This window comes from Crocodylus porosus, unplaced genomic scaffold (assembly GCF_001723895.1).
Source record: "Crocodylus porosus isolate Cpor-Errol unplaced genomic scaffold, CroPor_comp1, whole genome shotgun sequence".
NCBI lineage: Eukaryota > Metazoa > Chordata > Crocodylia > Crocodylidae > Crocodylus > Crocodylus porosus.
In genome coordinates, this window is record NW_017728916.1 from 8,429,512 (window position 1) to 8,447,876 (window position 18,365).

Sequence of the window (18,365 nt, forward strand, 5' to 3'; positions counted from 1 at the left end):
TTCAATAAGCAAGAGCCCATTCACACCTGGTCACTGCTGTGTCTAGGTTTGCAGGCTGCATTCAGAGCAGAGAGGGGATGCTCCATTAAAATGGCAACACGGGGCTTCCTCTGTATTGATGCTGCAGGAAAATGACCTCTGGGATGTCAGAAATGGGTGCAGACTGGTTTAGGTGCCAGTCCACAGTCAAAATGCATTCAGTACTGGTCCACGTACCATGGTTCAAGCCCGAGGTCCCTGGTGCCCCGTTTACGTGGTTGCCTTTCAGAGTGGAACCGCACTTCAAAATGTTGAGGCGTGCAGTTCTCACGGACCTCTCTTTCTAAACCATCCCAGGCCTGCCCTGAAGCTGGTGCTAAGAAAACATCTTCACAATGGGACTAGTGAAGCAGTGCAAGAGATGCCTAGAGACGCTGTGGGCTCTCCATCACTGGAGGGGGAGCAAGAAGAGGCTGGATGGCCATGGGGTGGGGAGGATCTAGACATAGCGATGCCTGTGTTCATTCTTACATGCGTATTTCCCCTCCTTCTGGGCTTTGCTGGTTGCTCCCACCCATCTTCCCCCATCCCTTTTTCTGCTCTGGGTCCCTTCCACGCCCACTTCTTTAGGACTTCAATGATTTCTAGGATCGTGGATTTGTCTGGGGTGGTTTGGAGGGGGTTGAACCTGCCTCAGGTAAGGGCTGGACTAGATGTGACCTGCGCAGATCCCTGCCAGCCCTGCTGGTCTGCAACCAAGTGGGGCCGCAGGAATTCGAACGAGCTCCAAGAGCCCTTTGGGTGACATGGAGGGGAAAAGGGAAGTCAGCAGGTTTCACTTCAGGCCTTTCCTTGGAAGCCGCAAGCGAACAAACCACAACCTCTTTTTACTTCTGCCTTCAAGATGCATTTCTCCCCCACTGCATTACCAAGCATCTGAGGATGCTCCTCGCTGGCTACGGTTACTTCTGCAATGAAGCCATGAAGGAACCCAGGCAGCTTCAGAGACCCCAGAGAGTTTGCACTAGGTATGAATTGGGCCCCTGGGTTTTAAGCAGGGCAAGATGTGACCTTTCCAGAAGGGAAAACTGAAAGGTGTTTTCACAAGCTGAGCCATAAAATACAATACAAAATCCCCGCAGAGGAAAACCCAGCTGGGGACATGCCAGCCTCCGAGAGGCTCTAGGAAACCAACCCTACTGTTCTCTGGGAATTCAGGCCTTTCTTCTCTAGCACCTTTATTGAGCTACTAGCTCTTCACTTGTCTTCAGAGGTGCCTCTGAACAAACTTCTCCTCCTCGCACCATGGGGAAAGGGTCTTCACTTCAGGAACAGCAGCTGTTTGGTACCCAGCCTTCTCTGAAGATATAATACCAGGGCTTAACCAAACAACCCTCACGGACCTTATGGGGCCAACACTCAGGACATCGGGGTTCAGTTCCCGAGCTCTGCCATTGCTTGGGGCATCTCCTTCCGCATCCATCAATCCCCTGTTCAAGGAGCAGGGCACTGGGAGGAGATGTTTGTTCAGAGGCAGCTGGTTCTGCATTTTTACTCGGTGTCTTTAGCCCAGCTGTACGGCATTGACACCACATTGGTAGGTCATGCTGGGGAAACAGCCTTCTTACTCCAGATAACGTGTTCAGCCACCGTTATCCCTCTGAGCAGGGAGCACATGCCACCCGCGATCAGTGCTTACGCGGATCTCAACGACTGTCACAATCAAATCACAGCTCAACAGGAGAGACCAGAGATATTTCAAAGGGCGGCTATTTCACAGATTTCATCCCTGCCAAAGAACTATACCCAGCCCACAACGGCTGTCTGAGCTTGGAGCGCATTTTTATGGCAATAACCAGTCCTGATGTCAAGCCTGGAAATGACGGAGAATTCCCCACTTCCCCGAGCCAGTGTTTAATCACCCTCTCTCTCTAAAACCCAGGTTTGCTCTTCATTTCTAAAAGTCACTCAGGCACTTCTTGCTTTCTTTTGAAATGCATGCATAATAATAGGTATAAACCATCCACCCAGCCCCACCAGACTCCAGAGATAACTACGGGCACACAGCAACACCCCGGCCAGAGAGCCAGCTTGCCATGGGGCAGTCCTGTGCCATCCTGAGAGAGTGGAGGAAACGCATGGGCAAGAAGCAAGGGTTTCTCTGAAACCAGATCCTGAATGCACATCCTGGTTTTCCCTCCCCTACATGCAGAGGCCAATCCCTTGCCGTTGCCCCTGCTAGCAGTGGCAACACTTGGTAGGAGGATTTAATTAGTGCAGGCCAGCTGGGCCTCTACAGGGAGGCACCTAAAGAAAATATACTGATCCATGCACCTGAAGCCAAATTTCTCTCTTCCTCCAGCGGTGAGCCACATGAGGAAGGGCTGCCTTTGAGTGGCAAGCAGGTCCAGCACCCAGAAGAATGGGCTCTGGCTCTTCTAGGCACTATTACAACACCAGCAAGGAGCAAACAGTCATAGCAGAAGCCCAGCATGGAGACACGTACAGACCCCAGACGCATGTGTGCGGGTCAGAGACTCGGGGAGTCATGGCTTTTGAGTGCACGCTGTTGCAGCCAAGATCTTTTTAGATACCATATTTGCAATAACCAAAGATAGCCACTGCCTGCATCCATCAGGGACCAGGACCTTCCTTCTCTTAGCTTGCTGGACCGCACGCTCCTAAATAACATCAGCCACTGCAACAGCAGGAGCAGGGGAGTGCCGGCCGTGAGGAACATGCGAGCTTGCAGACTGCTGCAGGTGGGGCCTGCATTGCACTTATCTTGTCCAGTGTCAGCCCTCACCTTGGGAAGCAAGGGGTTCACAAGCCAAGGGATGGCAGGATGGAGACTAAACAGCTTCAGAAAGCTGCACGGGGATGTCGGGAGAGCCTAATTTCCAACTCAGTTTTCACACAACCAGGCCAGACCTTTCTCCACACTACACCCAAGGGGCACCGTGTCAACCAAGATGGTTTAAGGACATTCATGTACACTGTGGACTCTGCAAGGTCTCCCAGGGGACTTGGGGCTGGTAACAGTCTTTTCTCAAAGCTTCCAGCCTACAGCAGGAGGCACGCAGCTGGTGCCTTATGCCCACAGGAATGCCACCGAGGCATCATGCGGGCACAGGGGCTCTCTCGCCCGAGCCTGAGCACAGGATAAATGGGGAGGGAACCAGCAGAGAGAAGACCCGGCCGTCGTGTGACTTACAATTGGCTGTAGCTGGGCGCCCGGGAGCATGAACTGCATTTGCTGTGCAAACATGGCTGCCGCAGTCTTCTGCTGGATCAGGTTGTTGCGTCCATTGATTTCGAGCTGTGTTTTTAAGTGTGGGGGAGGGTGGAGATATTTGCAGTTCTCTCGAGTACACCGGCCCTGGAAGGGAAAGGAAACAGCACGTCAGTGAAGGCAGCACTCAGGGGCCAGGGAGACGACGCGCTTGCTAAGCCTCTAACAAACGCCAGCACCTACATGGAAGCTTTCTGTTCAGCTACCTGCCTCCTCTCCCCCCCCTTTTCTTTTTTAAAGGCACCTGTGCAATTTTTACGGTAGCATCTTGCTCATGTGAAAAAGCCTCCCACAAAGCCTCCGGAGGTTTTGTTCAAGGGAGCCGATCAGATGAAAGGTAGACTTGGAAAAATAAGCAAAAGACTACTGCAAATAGAAATGTTGTTGTGGTGGCTGTTGTGAATGAACAACACCACCACACCAGCAAGAGCCACCCGTTTCCTTATTACTTTTAACCATTGCTCTGCGGGTCCATGGACCCAACGAGCACAGCGCCAGACTGCTGGATAGCAGCTGGAAAATGAAGTGAACTAAAAACAAAGTGCTGAGGCTGGTTGCCCCCTTTCTTTTCCCCCCACTTCCCTTTCAGACCTGATCCCATTATAGGAGGTAACGTGACATCAAGAGAAATGCATTTGATTTGCAAAAGTCATGCCTGCTGCTTTGCTGAAAGTAGCATGAGAACTGCAGGGATGGGTTTAAAACAACCATGCTTTCTCCACCACAGCATTACCTTATGTGAAACAACAATACAGCTTCACTGCCACTAACGCTCTTCATACAGCCACTAGGTCCCTTGCATCCTTTACAGTGACCATGCCCATTTCCCACCTGTGAAATCCTGCCTGGTTGAACTCTGAAGAGGAGGAGGAGGAGGAGGAGGAAGGAGGGTGTTGCCCTAGCTCCTGTTACTCTGGATGGTAGAGAAAAGCATCAATAAGATCACCAATCTGGGGAAAAAAGCATTGCTCCAAATATGTAAACAGCACTGTCAAAAGCACAGGGCGCCCCTGCCAGGCCACTTCTTGCTCCGTGCTTAGAGACATCATGATCCCAATAGATGGTGAGGTTTTTGGGGGCAAAGACCATCTCCTTGGCTATGAGTAGACATTGCTTGGCTTCACATGCAATCAGTCTGCCACTGGGGCTGCTAGTTGCACAGCATTACCTTCATTATGCTGCTCAGCAATACTACTGATAACGAGCACAACATTTCCAGGGCGGGTGTTCTCCTCTTCAGGAACCTGGCTTTGGAAACTGAGTTCCCAGCTGCATCTTAAATACTGGCTTTAAGGAAAGGAAAACATGACCGTGTGATTCAAGGCCCTGCCTGCTCAAGAAACCAAGCACGCTGGCTGCCAAACTTTAGTCCTCTAGGGAGGGGCACAAAGCCCGTCCAGACCCACAGCCCAGCATTGAGCACAGTGACAAATTCAGAACCAGGGGCCCAAAGTCGAGCTCTTACTAGGAGTTAATAGCCCAGGTGAGCCCGGGTCCAGCTAAGCACCTGGAGGAGAGACATGGGAACCTGCTGTCAGTGCCTGTTGCAGCTCCCGTCAGGCCCCATCCACAGAGGATACGAGCTATCGCTGCTGCTCTTGAACACAGGCTGCAGCTGCCTGTGCCCATGCCTCTCCGGAGGGCACAGGTCACATAATCACAGAAAATGAGGGTTGAAGGGAGCTCAGGAAGTCACATCCAGTTCAACCCCCTGCTCCAGCAGGACCAGCCCCAACTACATCATCCCACCAAGGCTGTCTACCCGGGTCTTCAACACCTCCAAGGATGGACAGTCCACCACCTCTCTGGGGAGCCTGTCCCAGTGCTATACCACCCTCCTCATGAGAAAGTTTTTCCTAATATCCGACCTCAACTTCCCTTGCTGCAGCTTGAGCCCATTGCTCCTTGTCCTGCCATCTGCCCCCACTGAGAACAGCCCAGCTCCATCCTCTTTGCAGCCCCCGGCAGGGAGCTGAAGGCTGCTATCAAATCCCCCCTCGATCGTCCCTTCTGCAGACTAAATCAGCCCAGTTCCCTCAGCCTCTCCTCCTAAGTCATGTGCCCCACCCCCTGAACCAACTTCGTTGCCCTCCACTGGACTCTCCCTTCAATGCTTTCTGCAGCGGGGGGCCCACAACTGGACACCGGACTCCAGATGTGGCCTTCCCAGTGCAGAATAAAGGGGAAGAATCACTGCCCTGCATCTGCTGGCAACGCTCCTACCGATGCAGCCCAGGATGCCCTTAACAAGGGCACACTGCCGGCTCCGTGCCACACAGGCAAAGGAAACTCAGAGCCACCTCCATCCTCGCTGGGGAGGTTCGCCCAGCCCATGGTGCAAGTTAGGGCTGCTCTCACTTATGCCGGGCAGTCAGTGTTACAGCTTCCCCACAGGTGAGGACTGCTATGATCCCTCCCAGACCTTGCATCTCCAGGCCCGGTGAGGCTGGAAGACAGAGAAGCTGGCTCTGTCCCTGTTGCACACCCTTGGGGACCACGCTCGGCAAGTCTCGAGCTCACAGCTCTGCAAGGCATCAGGCTGGCCCTGCGATGCAGAGGCCTGAGGCTGCAGAACAGCCTGCTCTGCTCAGAGGGTGGGGAAGGAAGAGCTGGGGATTTGTTTTCTAACCACTCGCTCTCTTGCTCCCACCCCAACTCAATTCGAGCTGCAGCGACACCTCCCGCCCTCTGCATTAAATATGCACGCCAATAAATATTTAATCACTGGATGGAGAACTAGGCAAGGCGTTTGGTAGCTGACAGCTACAAAACCTGAATTTAAAAGCCTGCTCCTGCAATTCATGCCAGCCAGGGAGATGGGCCTGGTTCATCTCTCTTCAGGAGGGGCACGGGGCAGAATCAGCCCTTGGCCAGGGCAGGACCGCGGTGGTGCCACCAGGTTGTTTTTCCTTCTGCAGCTGCCTGGCAAGGCCCTGGCCCAGGAGAGGAGCAATGCCCGGGCCAGGGCCATGCCTTGGACACTGCTTGCACGACAGGGTACCAGGAGAAGCCAGCACTCTCCTCCCTGCTCCAAGAGGCAGACAGGGATAAAGCTAACTCTACAGGTCCCTGCGTTACTAAACCCATGTCAGCCACAGCCTCCCCAGAGTCTCCTCTAGCAGGTGAGAGGGAGGTGTGGGGCTGCCTTTAACCACAGGAAACGTTGGAAACAACTGGCTCAGCTCCTCCACCAAGAAGGTGGCCAGAGAGATGCATCCCCAGCCAGAAGCAGCTTGCATCAGTGCAAAGCAAGGGGCAGAGGGCACTCTTTGGCTCGGGAGAGCCTTTGCCCCAGCCACGATGGGCCAAAGGGTTGCAACGGAGAGCTCACCCCGGCACCCACAATCACCCGGCTTGGCGCAGCCATTCATCTCGCCCGTCAGTAGACTGCCACGCAGGAGTGGGACCTGCATTGGCATGATGGCAGGCAGCTGAGAAGCCAGGCAGCTGCTCTTTGACAAGCTAATATTTACAAAGGTGCTCTATCAGCCCTAAAAATTCCTCTCCGCCAAAAGCTGGCACGCAGGCCGCGGACTGGGGAGACGTTCACTCCTACCAAATTTGGAATACATTTGCGTAGATGTTTTTTTTTAATATATTACAGGAATGGAGGGGGGTGGGGGATGTGCTACTGGTTTTGTAAACAACATTCAGTGCCCTATTTTAACTTGAAAATGGGCTTCTTGTTTCAACAGAGACGTCTCGGGTCATTGATTTGTCATGTAGAGCACCCCGGTTAGGGCTGGAGCACTTTATTTTAAGGGTGGGAACTACTTTAATTACAAATCGGGGCGTTGTGCTCTTTGGTGCCAATAAATTAGCATCAAGCCTTAGGCCCTGATGTTGAGATTGGATCTGGGTGGGCAGAAACTGGCACCCACGCAGAGCCTTGGGGCTCTCCGTGGACTCCACGCCTGTGATGGGGGCTGTCCATGCTGATCTGAGGGCCGCAGCATTAATGACCGGTGCCCTGACCATTCCCACTCCCTCGAGGCATACCAGCAAAGACTAATTTGGAAGCATCACAGCACAAACATCCAAAACTAGACCCCTCCTGAGGCTCATATGTGGATCAGAGGTACTGCTGAGTCTCCCTGCCATGGATGCATGTGAAAAGCTCACCAAAGTCAGGGTGGGTTTTTGCATCTCCTCTATCAAATGCTGGGGACTGACAAGAAAGGGACCTGGATTACAGGGACTGAATGTCACAAAGCACATGCCTGTGATTGTTCAAAATATCCCTGATAAGATACCTGCCCTCTGAAAACATCCCTTAGGCTCTATAGCAACATATCCAGGGCATTCATAACAGGATCTGAAATCCCACATTTCCACAACAGTTTTGTCCTTTTAAAGCTTTCAGCAGGGTACGAAATATCACGACTATTCGCAAGGGAACATCTCAGCTTATTTTGATCAGTTTTGAAGGCTGATTTCAGCCTTAGTGGAAGGGGTTGGGACATTATTTGGCCTTTAATTATCAACCTGTTGCATCAGTGAATTATCCATAGACACGGGAGGTGTTGAGGGACCAGGTGTGAGGCAGGGCCACCTCTGCCAGATGTGGAGGCAGATGCAGCTAACAGAGCAGCCGGCGGGACTGGGCTGGACCCTGGCTGACCCAGGAAGGCAGGGAGCTACAAGGTGCCACGCAGGACTCAGGGGACAGCACAGGACTGGGCCGAGCCTCCTGCCCACGATCTACAGGAGTCTGCAGGCTTGCAACTTGTTTTTAATGAAACACATTCGTTTCCCACCTTCCCGGACACCTTGCAAATATTGACTCCAAGGCTACACATGCGCTCGCTCCCTGGCCCGGGGCCGGACACGAGCAGGAGAGGAAACCCTAGGCTTACAGCAGATGCTGCTGTTGGTTGCAGAAATGAGCTCCCTACAACGATCACTTCCAGCTCCTCACAAAATGGAAGCAGCTTGTGATGGCTGGCAGCGAACGCTTCTGAGGGCCAGAGGGTTTGGAGGGCACGCGGGCAGTGCAGGTCTTTAAAAATATACCATTAACAAGCCTTTTTTTAAAAAAAAATATATATAAGACTCTCCTCACCCCTCTTCCCACATGCTCCCCCCCTCACTGGAGGCTGCTGGCTTGTGATGCACGGTGTGCTGCCAGCTCCAGTCACGCTGCTCTGCTCCGTCCTGTAAGCAGCTGGCATCGGAGGCTGGCGACGGGGGGCGGAGGTGGCTGGACAAGCCGTCTCGCGCTCGTCGGACCAGGCCAGATGCTTCTGCAGCAGCCAATTCCTAGCTCCCACGGCACGCGGGCTGACCCCCGCTGTTCCCACCCAAGGAACGATGTGCATCCAGTGGGTTTGAAGCGGTTGGCCCTTCTCTTTGGGCTATGCCCCCGGGCCAGGCTGGGTCATAACAGCACCCTGAGGACCCCCCTGCCTGGGCAGCTGGAAGAGTGGCTGCGAGAGGCGGTGCAGCCATCTCCGGGCTGCTGGCTGTCGGCACACGGGAGCCGTCAGCATCGCTGTTGTGCGTGGTTCAGCGATCCCTGCCACCTCCAAGGAGGCTCTACACGCTGGCCCTGATCCTTGTTTGGGCTGCGCCGCACACAGAGCTCCCTCCCTGAAGGCCTCTTGAGCTGCGCTAGTGACCCGATACAAGAAGCGGGTGAGACGCAAGCAAGTCGAGAAGGGGAAACGCTCAGGTTTGTATGAGCACTGCTTTTCCCTGCAGATTTGCATGTGCTGGGCTCCCAGACAAGCTATAGACCTGACGGCTTCTCTTGAAGCTGACACTTGCTGGAAACCTGAGCAGAGAGAAGGGACCTGGCCCCTTTTCAGGACAGCCAGCACATGCAGAGAGGGCTTCATGCTACAGCACTGGTGAACTCCACACCGAGCCTGAAGCTCTGCATGGACAGGCCAAAAGCAACCCAAGGCAAGGACTGGAACAGTGCCTGGCACACAGGGGCCAGACCCGTGACCACAGTCCCATGGCACAGCGGCAGAGCAAAGCGCCTGCAGCAGCCTGCTTGGTTTGAGAGGCGCTGGGGCAGGGCAGCGAAGACATATTGGTGCAGTTCGACAAGCCGGAGGTCAAGCTGGCCCTGGTGACTATGGAGGTAAAATGACGGCCACATCCCTTCCTTGCACCCCAAACTGGCCTGCCTTAGCTATGCTTGCTGCCAGACTTGGGAAGACTCTAACCTGCATGTTTTCACGGGCAGAGCAAGGGTCTCTTCTGTGCTGCTGTTTCCTCCAAAATGCCCCAAAATAAAACTGCGAGCGCAGAGAGACAACATGCCACCTGGCTACCACACTGCCACCAGCTGGGGCCATGGACCCCATGTGCCCCCACACTGACAAACGACATGTATGACCAGGGAGGACCCCACCTGATTTCTTTTGGGGACCATGCTCCAATGTTCATCTAACCAAACCTCCAGGCTTTGCAGTTGAAGCCCAGGCGCTGCATCGCTCCAACCTGCCATCCTGTCCTGCAGCCAGATGCAATCCCAGAGCTACGCTCTGCCCGTGCCTCAGGAAGCAGCAAAACCTTGAGATCACATGCTCTGCTACCAGCACAGCAAGACTGGCTCTCCTAGAGACTTCAAGGGCCTTTGTCACCACAATCTGGAGACCTTGCAACCTGCCCTCTCCTACCCAGCCAATGTATTTCTTCTCATAGCATCTCAGCAAGGGCAGCGTAATTACTTCCAAGCCACAGACAGGGAACTTGGGTGCTGAAAGATTAAGTGACATGCTTAAGGTGACTCAGGAAGGCTGTAGCAGAGGAGGGATTTGAACCTAGATCTACAAAACCCTGCCTCTCCTCGAAAGAACTGGTCTCAACCCCTTTCTAGTCCCACTGCCTGCTTGCTCCTTTCTCCAGGCCCTTGTTATAGGACCCTATTTGCCATAGCTAAGTGGCTCATCCCACACGGCGTGCACTCGCACATGGGGCTGGAACAAAGTTGATGGTGGGAACAAGCAAAACACAATGCAAGCAGAGCTTTCTCCCAGCTTTTTCAGCGGAGGATAAAACACCTCCCCTTATCCCAGCCTGATTTGGATTCTGCCAGGCGACAGACAGCGTCAGAAAAGGAAAAGCATTTGGTCTTTTCTCTTCAGCATGGCCAGATGGTGATTGGAGCTGCAGGGAGGAAGTCAGCATGGATTACTAAACACGCTGAGGTTTTGATCCACGGAGCATGAAATGCAGCAGAGTTCAGATTTGTTTATCAAATAACGGGACGGGGACGAGGACGAGTCATGCGTGGCCTGGCTGGGACACGGGTAGTGGTGCCATGCACAAGACAACCCCTGAAAAACGCCCCTTTGAGCAAATATGAAGTGGAATGTAATGGAAAGCACATGCCATGTGGATTTTGCAATATCTGGGTGGAAGGCTGCTATGAGCCCTCACTTCTGCAAACCTCCCACCCTCTTGGCTCCCAAAAATATGTCCGTCTCAGGCTGACAGGGCAGACTAGAGAAGCTGACTACCTCTGCAACGGAGACTTTCAACAGCCTCAGTGCTGGCTCCTGCAGCGACATGGGTGGGGGAGCCAGACACGTCCCTGCATACTTCCTTGCCCTGTTTTTGGGTTCAACTCTCTTAAAGGGAAGCCCTGCTTTGCAACCGTGGCTGGGCTTTGCAAACTGAAGTTTTAATTGAGCTCTGTTAGTGGCAGAAGTGACTTGCTGATTCAAGCATGCTGGTGTTTCGATGCAGCGTGCCGAGGCCTTCATTCCCTGGCAGAAACATTTTCACCTGGCCCCATCTTGCAGAAGAAATGAATGGTCACGCCCTGCCTGCGATTTGGAAAGGGCACAGCCCAGCGAGGAGCTGCAACTACCGAGCGGCTCCCAGCAGCCGTGCACAACTTCAGTGGCAAAACCTGCCTGCCTCGCACACCCCTGCAGGGTGACACGCTCCGCCTTCACATGCCTCAAACAGGCTTCATACCACGGGATTGAATTTCCACCAGCTTCAAGGGGTTTGCTCCCTGAGCAAGCCTGGGGTTGATTTTGAGCGAGAATGACTGAACTCTGCCATGAGCTCACGTGAAAGCTGGTGAAACCGAGCAGTGGGAACAGTGATTTGAGCTCCTTTGAACGGGCCGGCTCAGAGAGCAGCTTGGGGAGGTGTCCGCGTGCATCGACGGGAACCAGAAAACTCCCCTGAAACAAGAATAAGGGGGATCTGGGCACGAGCCTCTCCCAGCTGAATCTGCAGCATTCAGGCAGGCAGCCTGTTCTTCCTTCTCGGCACTGTGAGCTGAAAGCTAGGAGCCTGCCAAGGAGACAAATGATGAATTGGAAGGATTTGATTAAAACTTATCCTGCCTTTAATTTCCACCTAGCCCTGGGGAAGTCAGGGAAATAACATCTTTGCAGCCCAGGGAGGTGTTCTACCATGTTCGGTAAGTCAGGAAAATGCAAAAAGCCAGGAAGAAGCAGACAACACAGAGGTCCCTGCACACTCGTTAGTTCCTGCACACTCATTAGCCTTCCTTTCTCACCCAGCCCCATTTGACTTGGGTATCTGTGCCTCAAAGGGACACGAGACTCAGAGGAAGAATAATACGAATATCATCTTTGCAAACGTATCCGAATGGAACCTGAAAGCTGCCAATAACCGACTGGGTGAAACACCACCACAACCCTCCACTTGTTCTGTCTTTCTACTGCTTAGGCCTACATGTAACACTACATATAACATGGCAAATCAGCACCGCTTACGTGCACCGAGCACCTAGGAATAATGAGATTGTACAGCACCTCTGAAGCGTGCTCGCATCTTTAACTCAGTGCATGTCCTTATGGAAATCCAAGGCCTAGACCGCAGTAGAGATGGGTGCCTGCCACTAGTTTGATTGAGAAAACCAAAACAAGAGTAGGAAGCTGAAGCTTGGCTCTTAGTTGCTGCATTTTCTAGCCCACAGTGAGTTCAGCACTGCACAAAGTGATGCTCTCTTTGGAGAGGTGCATCCTGCCGCCATTTGCTCATCTAACCGAACCCAATGACTGCAGCAGAACTGCTGCAATTTTACAGTGGTGTGCGAGAGAGAAATTCAGCCCCTGAATTAAATGGGCCTGGGAGACCAGGGCCGGAAGTCCCATTCAACAAGAATATAACTAAGAAGCAAAAAGGAAACCCCTGTGTGACTTGTTCAACAGTGAAGCTATTTCCTTACTGCCAGCGCAAGGGCACTTCTTGAGATGGGACGTGTGTCAAGTGTTGGACGTGTGCCATATAGTGCCCAGAGCAAGGGGACCCCAGACTGGGGCACCAGGGTTTTTGCAAACTCCACCTCTTTTGGACAGTGCAGGCAAAAACATTAGGCACCAACTTAGAGGGTTTGGTAGGAAATGGACTCGTGCTGCAGGGATGTCAACGCACTTATCTGCTGCTACTTTATAAGGTCTTTATCCTTGAAATATTTGCCTTGCTCACATGCATTGCACAGTGTCCTGCAACTCACTGCAGAGAGGCAGCAGCAACACAACACAACCTGCTTCTCATGCACAGCATTTATGGTGCCACCTCTTCTTTCCCAGACCCTCCTTTTTACAGCGGAGAGTTGCTTCAAGCCGTTAAGCTGCGGCATCCAAGCAGTGAACTCTTCCGATCAGACTTGTTCAGCGCAGCCCAGACTGCTCATCACCATCAGGCGTAAGCATATACACAGCTAACACCTGCCAGAGCCAATGTTTTCTACAAGCAAGAGTGACGGGAGTTTCCTGCATTCCCGCAGTGGTTCAGGCTCTCGACGAACACAAAGGATGGGATAACTTAACACCCCAAGTCTGAATTCACCTTGCAATTTGGAAAGCTGAGTTCCTTCCAGGGCATTTACTTCTGCTGAATACAACGGTGCTCTGCTGTAAATCTCCAGGGCTCGGCAAATAGGCAATAGCTGCCCTGCTGCACTTAGATGCACCATTTTCATCCAAGCTGCTGGTTATACTCGAAGATCCTTACAAATTCATAGCGCTTATTCTGTAGTGGAAAGACCGGTAGTCCCTGCAAGACATGTTTACAACCGGCAACTCTTTCCACCCCTGCTTCCCTGCCAACCTCTCTTCATATGCACCGTTGATAAAGCCTGTCTACAGTCAATTAAAAAACATGCACTGAATTTAACCTATCGAGTATGTGCAACGTGCGTTCCTGCTTTGAGCAATGGGCAGTGTTCACCGGATCCAGGGAATATCGTTTGACAGAAGTGGATTTTTCTTTTTTGGGGGTGGGGGAGGGGGGCAAGGAGGAAATGAATTTGAGAGTCAAAGATCTGGAAAACATGCTTGTTAGCAGCCAGATTACCACTTGGAACCAGCTGAGCTCCATGAAAGGAGGCGAATGAAATGCTTGTCCAAATCTTCTTTTTAATTCAGCACTATTACATGCTAATAGTGTGGGATTTTGTGACACAAGTCAACAGAATAAAAATATCTTTGAACTGAGGACACAACACACGCACAGGGATTTTTGTGAACAGAGCAAGCAAAAGGCTTGGAACTATTTTAGTCATCGTTTCTTCCTTTCAAGTACTACTCCACTACGCTTCTAGCATCTGGGAAGCTGAAAACGCAACTAAAATAGCTTTTGTGAATATGACACCAAACACGACGTGTCTCCAAGCAAATACTTCCATCAAACCCTCCTTGTCACAATATTGCTGGAGCTTCTGGTCAATAATCATTAGGAACGGCTGCAATAGCATCACCCAAAGGCCTGTTCCCCGCTCTGTGATGACAAAATGCATTTAGGGCAGATAGGAAGCATGTCCTTTTGCAGCATTAATATTCCCAAGGGGTGTGCGTGTGTCTCTGGATGGCTACTGCCAACCCTAAAAGTACGGAAGGCAGTTTTAGGAGGAAATCCTGGAATTTCACTGATTGCCCTGCTGTCATCGAGTCTGATAACTGTGCCAATCCTCAGAGCGGCATCGCACTGGCTTATGTATACAAAACTTGTAATTTCTTTCAGTCCCCTTTGTCTCCTGCCGTATTGTTCCTCCAGACTGCTATTATTCAGGCTGGCTTTTTAAATACCAAACACAGTTTTCTCTTGTCCCTTGAACCACTTTTTCATTGCAAAGCCCATAATCCAATTCTACAACTTTCACTGGCTGATTGAATCTCCCCCCAAGGTCATATGGGAAGTTGATGCTTCTGACCTTCCTCTACCTACAGTGTCTGCTGAATATTACAATTGAAGCCGGCAACTCCACGTAGACAGAAGCAAGCAAAGTACATTAAAGCCCGGGAGAATAAATGTTACGGCATTATGTTCATGAATACAAATGCAAGGCATGTGGCAGCGATGGCTGCCTCTCTCCTTGGGGGCACGCAGAGGAAAAAGATAAATGGAGAAAGGCACAGCTGGGAACGGCCCGGACCCCAGGACTCAGCTCCTGCATGGAGCGAGTCCCGATGGTAAGGGGATTCCCGCTATGGTGCCACATTGGGGGAGGTTAAAAAGAAAGAGGAGTTACGTTTTATTTAGAACTTGGCAACCCACCGCCACCCACCATCTGAGAACCAGCCCCGTTTCTCTGTGTGTTGTTGCTCAGCTCAGAAAACAGCAGCTTAATGGGTATAAACAATGCCTCGGGTTTTTTTTAATTCTTATTTTTTTTTTTTAAACAAAAAAACCCCCAAAAAAACAAACCATAATCCCATCTGGGCTGACAGCTCACAAGGAGCCTGGGAAAGTCCCCTGCAGCTTGCGCCCTGGGTGCACTGGGCACGTCACCTGCTGATACCCAGGTGCTCTCGCCAGGTGGGCGAGCGCGGCCCAAAGGCACCGAGGGAGAAAGGAGCCTCTCCCAGGCCACACGTGCTATTTGGAGCAGCACCTAGAAAGCCAAGTCCGAGGCCCACGCACCATGGGATGTGCCAGCTCCACTGCCTCGGCCATCCACCCAGCCCTGCTGCGGTTTGCACTTTGCAGAAACCCATTTGTGCTGCAGCGCCATGCCCAGGTGAATGCGGAGACCTAGGCGGGCGCACCTACCAAGGAGCTGCCTCTGCTCAGGACTTTCTAGTTCCCCTCGCCCAGCCCGGTAACCCTCGGACCCCCCCTGCAGAGTGCCAGGAGGTCACTGGGAAAGCCCAAGCGCCTCTCAACTCCCCTCTCAGGTCTTCTGATACCAGTGGTGAGCAACAGCCTCCAAAGCGGCAGCCAAAGAATACCCCAACCCCGACTCGCGCGGAACAAACATCCCACCTGGGTTTGCTTCTAAAACCTTTGCTATTTGCCAGCCTGCTTTATCATCAGCCGCATAAGCGGTCTAATGCATAATTAGAGGAGCTGCATAGGGCTCACGGCTGCCTTTTCTTCCCCCCTTCTCCCCGGTCCCTCTTCCACGTGCTCTTTAAATAGAGCTTGGCAGCGGAAAGCAGCAGGGCGGCCAATCTTTGTTATAATCTGCAGGGAAAGGCAGGAGCGGGCCGTGTAAATATTTGCCATAGTTTCTTCCGTGGAACAGGACATGCTGTAGCGTCCGGGGCAGAGGACTAGTGGAGCGCACGGGCACCAGCGAGAGGGCAACAGCTCTGAGAAATGCGGCGCTGCAGCAGGAGTAGCAGCAGCAGAGGGCAAGGGAAGGCACCCTGTGCGCCAGCGGCACGTCGAAGCCCCATGCACGAGTAGATCTGGGTCCTAAGTGAGGTCAACGGGGGACATATAGGCCGCACACGAGCATGTTTTTAACCAAACCCCATAAGCGCCATCACATCCGGCACACAACGTGCTGAATTCTGCCGTGCATGGATTTCAAGCCCTGCTGCTCTTCTGTGCTGCGTCCCCCCCACATGTGCAGTGTGAGCACAACCTCTAACGATCCAGCCTCGTTACAGAATTCCTGACATTCCCAAAATTCTCCCAAACTCTCATGAGAGAAGCCCTGCTCGGCTCAGAGCCGCCTCCCTATTCAACCGAGCAAACCTGTCCCGTTAGTCTCAAAGGAATACAGTGCAATATAAAGCCTTCATGCTGCCCAAGCTGGCACAAAGGCTTCAAGGCACGTAATGAGGAAGCCTCATGTCTGCTTGACCCACGGCTCAGGCTGACCCACAGGCCTAGAAAGAGAAAGGAGCTGCACTTGCAGGCCCCCAGTCTAAAAACCATGTCTGAGTTGCTCTGCGTGGTGCCAGGAACGAGGATTAGCAGCTAATGCCGTTCATAGAAACCGGCACTTCAGATGCTGAGAGGTTAATTCCATGCACCCGCTGCCTAAAATCTGTTCCCAAGCCTCTCCCATAAAGAAACAGGCAGGATGCAATCCCTCAGAGTTTGCCGGGTGTTGTTTTGGAAGGACGCTGGCTTTCTCGCCCATGGCACGGTGCCTGCTGTGCCCTGCTCTCTGCTGCAGATCACAGGAGCGATGCTGGAGGGTTGGACTGATCCTGAATTTCCAGCTGAAAGATGAGCCCCATTCACCGGCAGCAAGTAGGCACTTTGCTAAGGCTCTTGGTACCCTCCGGGATTGCATGATTGTTTACAGGAGGAAGAAAAGAGGAGGCCCCAAAGTCCCAGGCAGAGGGAAGCCCTCAAGCCGACAAACCCGCCAGCTCCTTAGCTAAGGGTTGATCAGCCGTGCACAGCACAGCTGCTACAGCCCTACGCAGCATCCTGGATCCCTTCCCCTTGTTTGGGATTGCATAGTGTGTGCCAAGGCCCGGAGGCAACCAAACAGGCTCACTGGAGCCCTATATTGCACAAAGTGCGAGGACAAACACACGGGTTTGAAACCACCGTTGCGGTCAGCTTAAATTCTCCTTCCTTGGACAAGCCTGCAGGCATCGGACCCCTCGCGGGGTTGCTTTTGGCTGCGGGCAACTCTGGGGCTGTACTTACATGTGCAGCAAAACCCCTACAGTCACTTCCTCCTTTCAGCTGGTGGAGATGGATCCGCCTACGCCTGGATCAGGTGCGCGCAGCCTGGAGGGCAGTCGGGAGGCTACCAGCGATTCCCATATGTGCCGAGAGCAGCTGATCTGGTGAGGATGGCTTTTTCTGCCAGGCTGCGCTGACCTTTCCTGAGGACATCTGCGGCGTCGGCAGAGGAGCTTCCATGTCTCTTGCCCAGCTGGGATGCAGCACGCCTGGCACTGGTGCCCACGCTGGGGAGCATGCACCTGCCTGCTGGAGCAGATGGACCCACTCCTGCTAGAAAGCCCCGTCGTGTGCCTCTGACACAGCGATGCCTCCAACTCCTCCTGGGACATCTCTCTTCCTCCCAGGACTGGCCCCCCAAAAAGTAGCTTAAATTATACATTCTTCCCGGCACCCACCTGCTCTCAGGGGCTTTCCTGTACTGACCAATATGCAGCCTCCCCCTGGACAAAGCCGTTTCAGGGCTCTGTAGTTCCTGTGGCCTGCTGTAAATACATGCCCATGCTCTGCTTACCCTGAAGTCATAGGTCTATTTAGGCTAGAACATATAATATTGGTATGGCAAGGGTCTTAATCCATCCTTGTGATTAGAAACGATCAGAAGCGATGACAGTGAGGCCCTGCGCAACACAGAACATGAGAGAGTGAGGAAAAGGAAGCAGAGGTGAAGAGAGTTGACTAAAGCCACACAGCACATCAGTGTCAGATGAGAACAGAGCCCAGGTCCCAGCTGGGACCCACCTGCTCCTACGCTGCTCTCCTCCCAAGCGACCGGATCCCCAGTGCCAAGCTCCTAGCAAACACATCATGACAAGGAGACAGGCAGCACGAGAGACCCCGCTGCCTGGCACAGCACAGAGCCCAGAGGCAGGGTTGTAACATCCCCACTGCTAAGACTGTGCTGCGATCTGCACTGCTGGCCATGAACGACATCCCCTGGGCAATGCTGCAGGGCCCGAGTTTTAATCCCTCGGCTAGATGTACGGATAAGGCAGGGGACGGTTTCTCTCCCTCTCCCCTGCAACTTCCAGTGCCGGCTGGTATCGTGGCAAGCCACAGCACGAAGAGGAAGCACATGACAGGCTCACGACGTTTGGCCTCCCTGCCGGGCTGTTTTTTCAAACCACTCGTGTGCAGCCATGATTCTGCAAAGTACTCATCTCTGTGCACCTGCTCCAGGGTACTATGCGCTTAGCAAACCATAGTCCACAATGAGCGA

At 52.9% G+C, this 18,365-nt stretch overlaps 1 protein-coding gene across 6 annotated transcripts in view; it reads right to left on the reverse strand.

Annotated features, from left to right (window-relative positions):
• The window catches only part of MBNL3 (muscleblind like splicing regulator 3), a 57,614-nt gene that overhangs the window by 25,346 nt on the left and 13,903 nt on the right, over positions 1 to 18,365 (reverse strand). For all 6 annotated transcript variants that reach the window (XR_002101362.1, XR_002101361.1, XM_019536397.1 and 3 more), the window contains exon 2: positions 3,194 to 3,358. Coding sequence is in view for 4 of the 6 variants with exons in the window: in XM_019536397.1 (XP_019391942.1) it covers positions 3,194 to 3,358 (165 nt within the window). In the remaining 2 variants the exon portion in view is untranslated. The remainder of the gene's footprint in view (positions 1 to 3,193; positions 3,359 to 18,365) is intronic.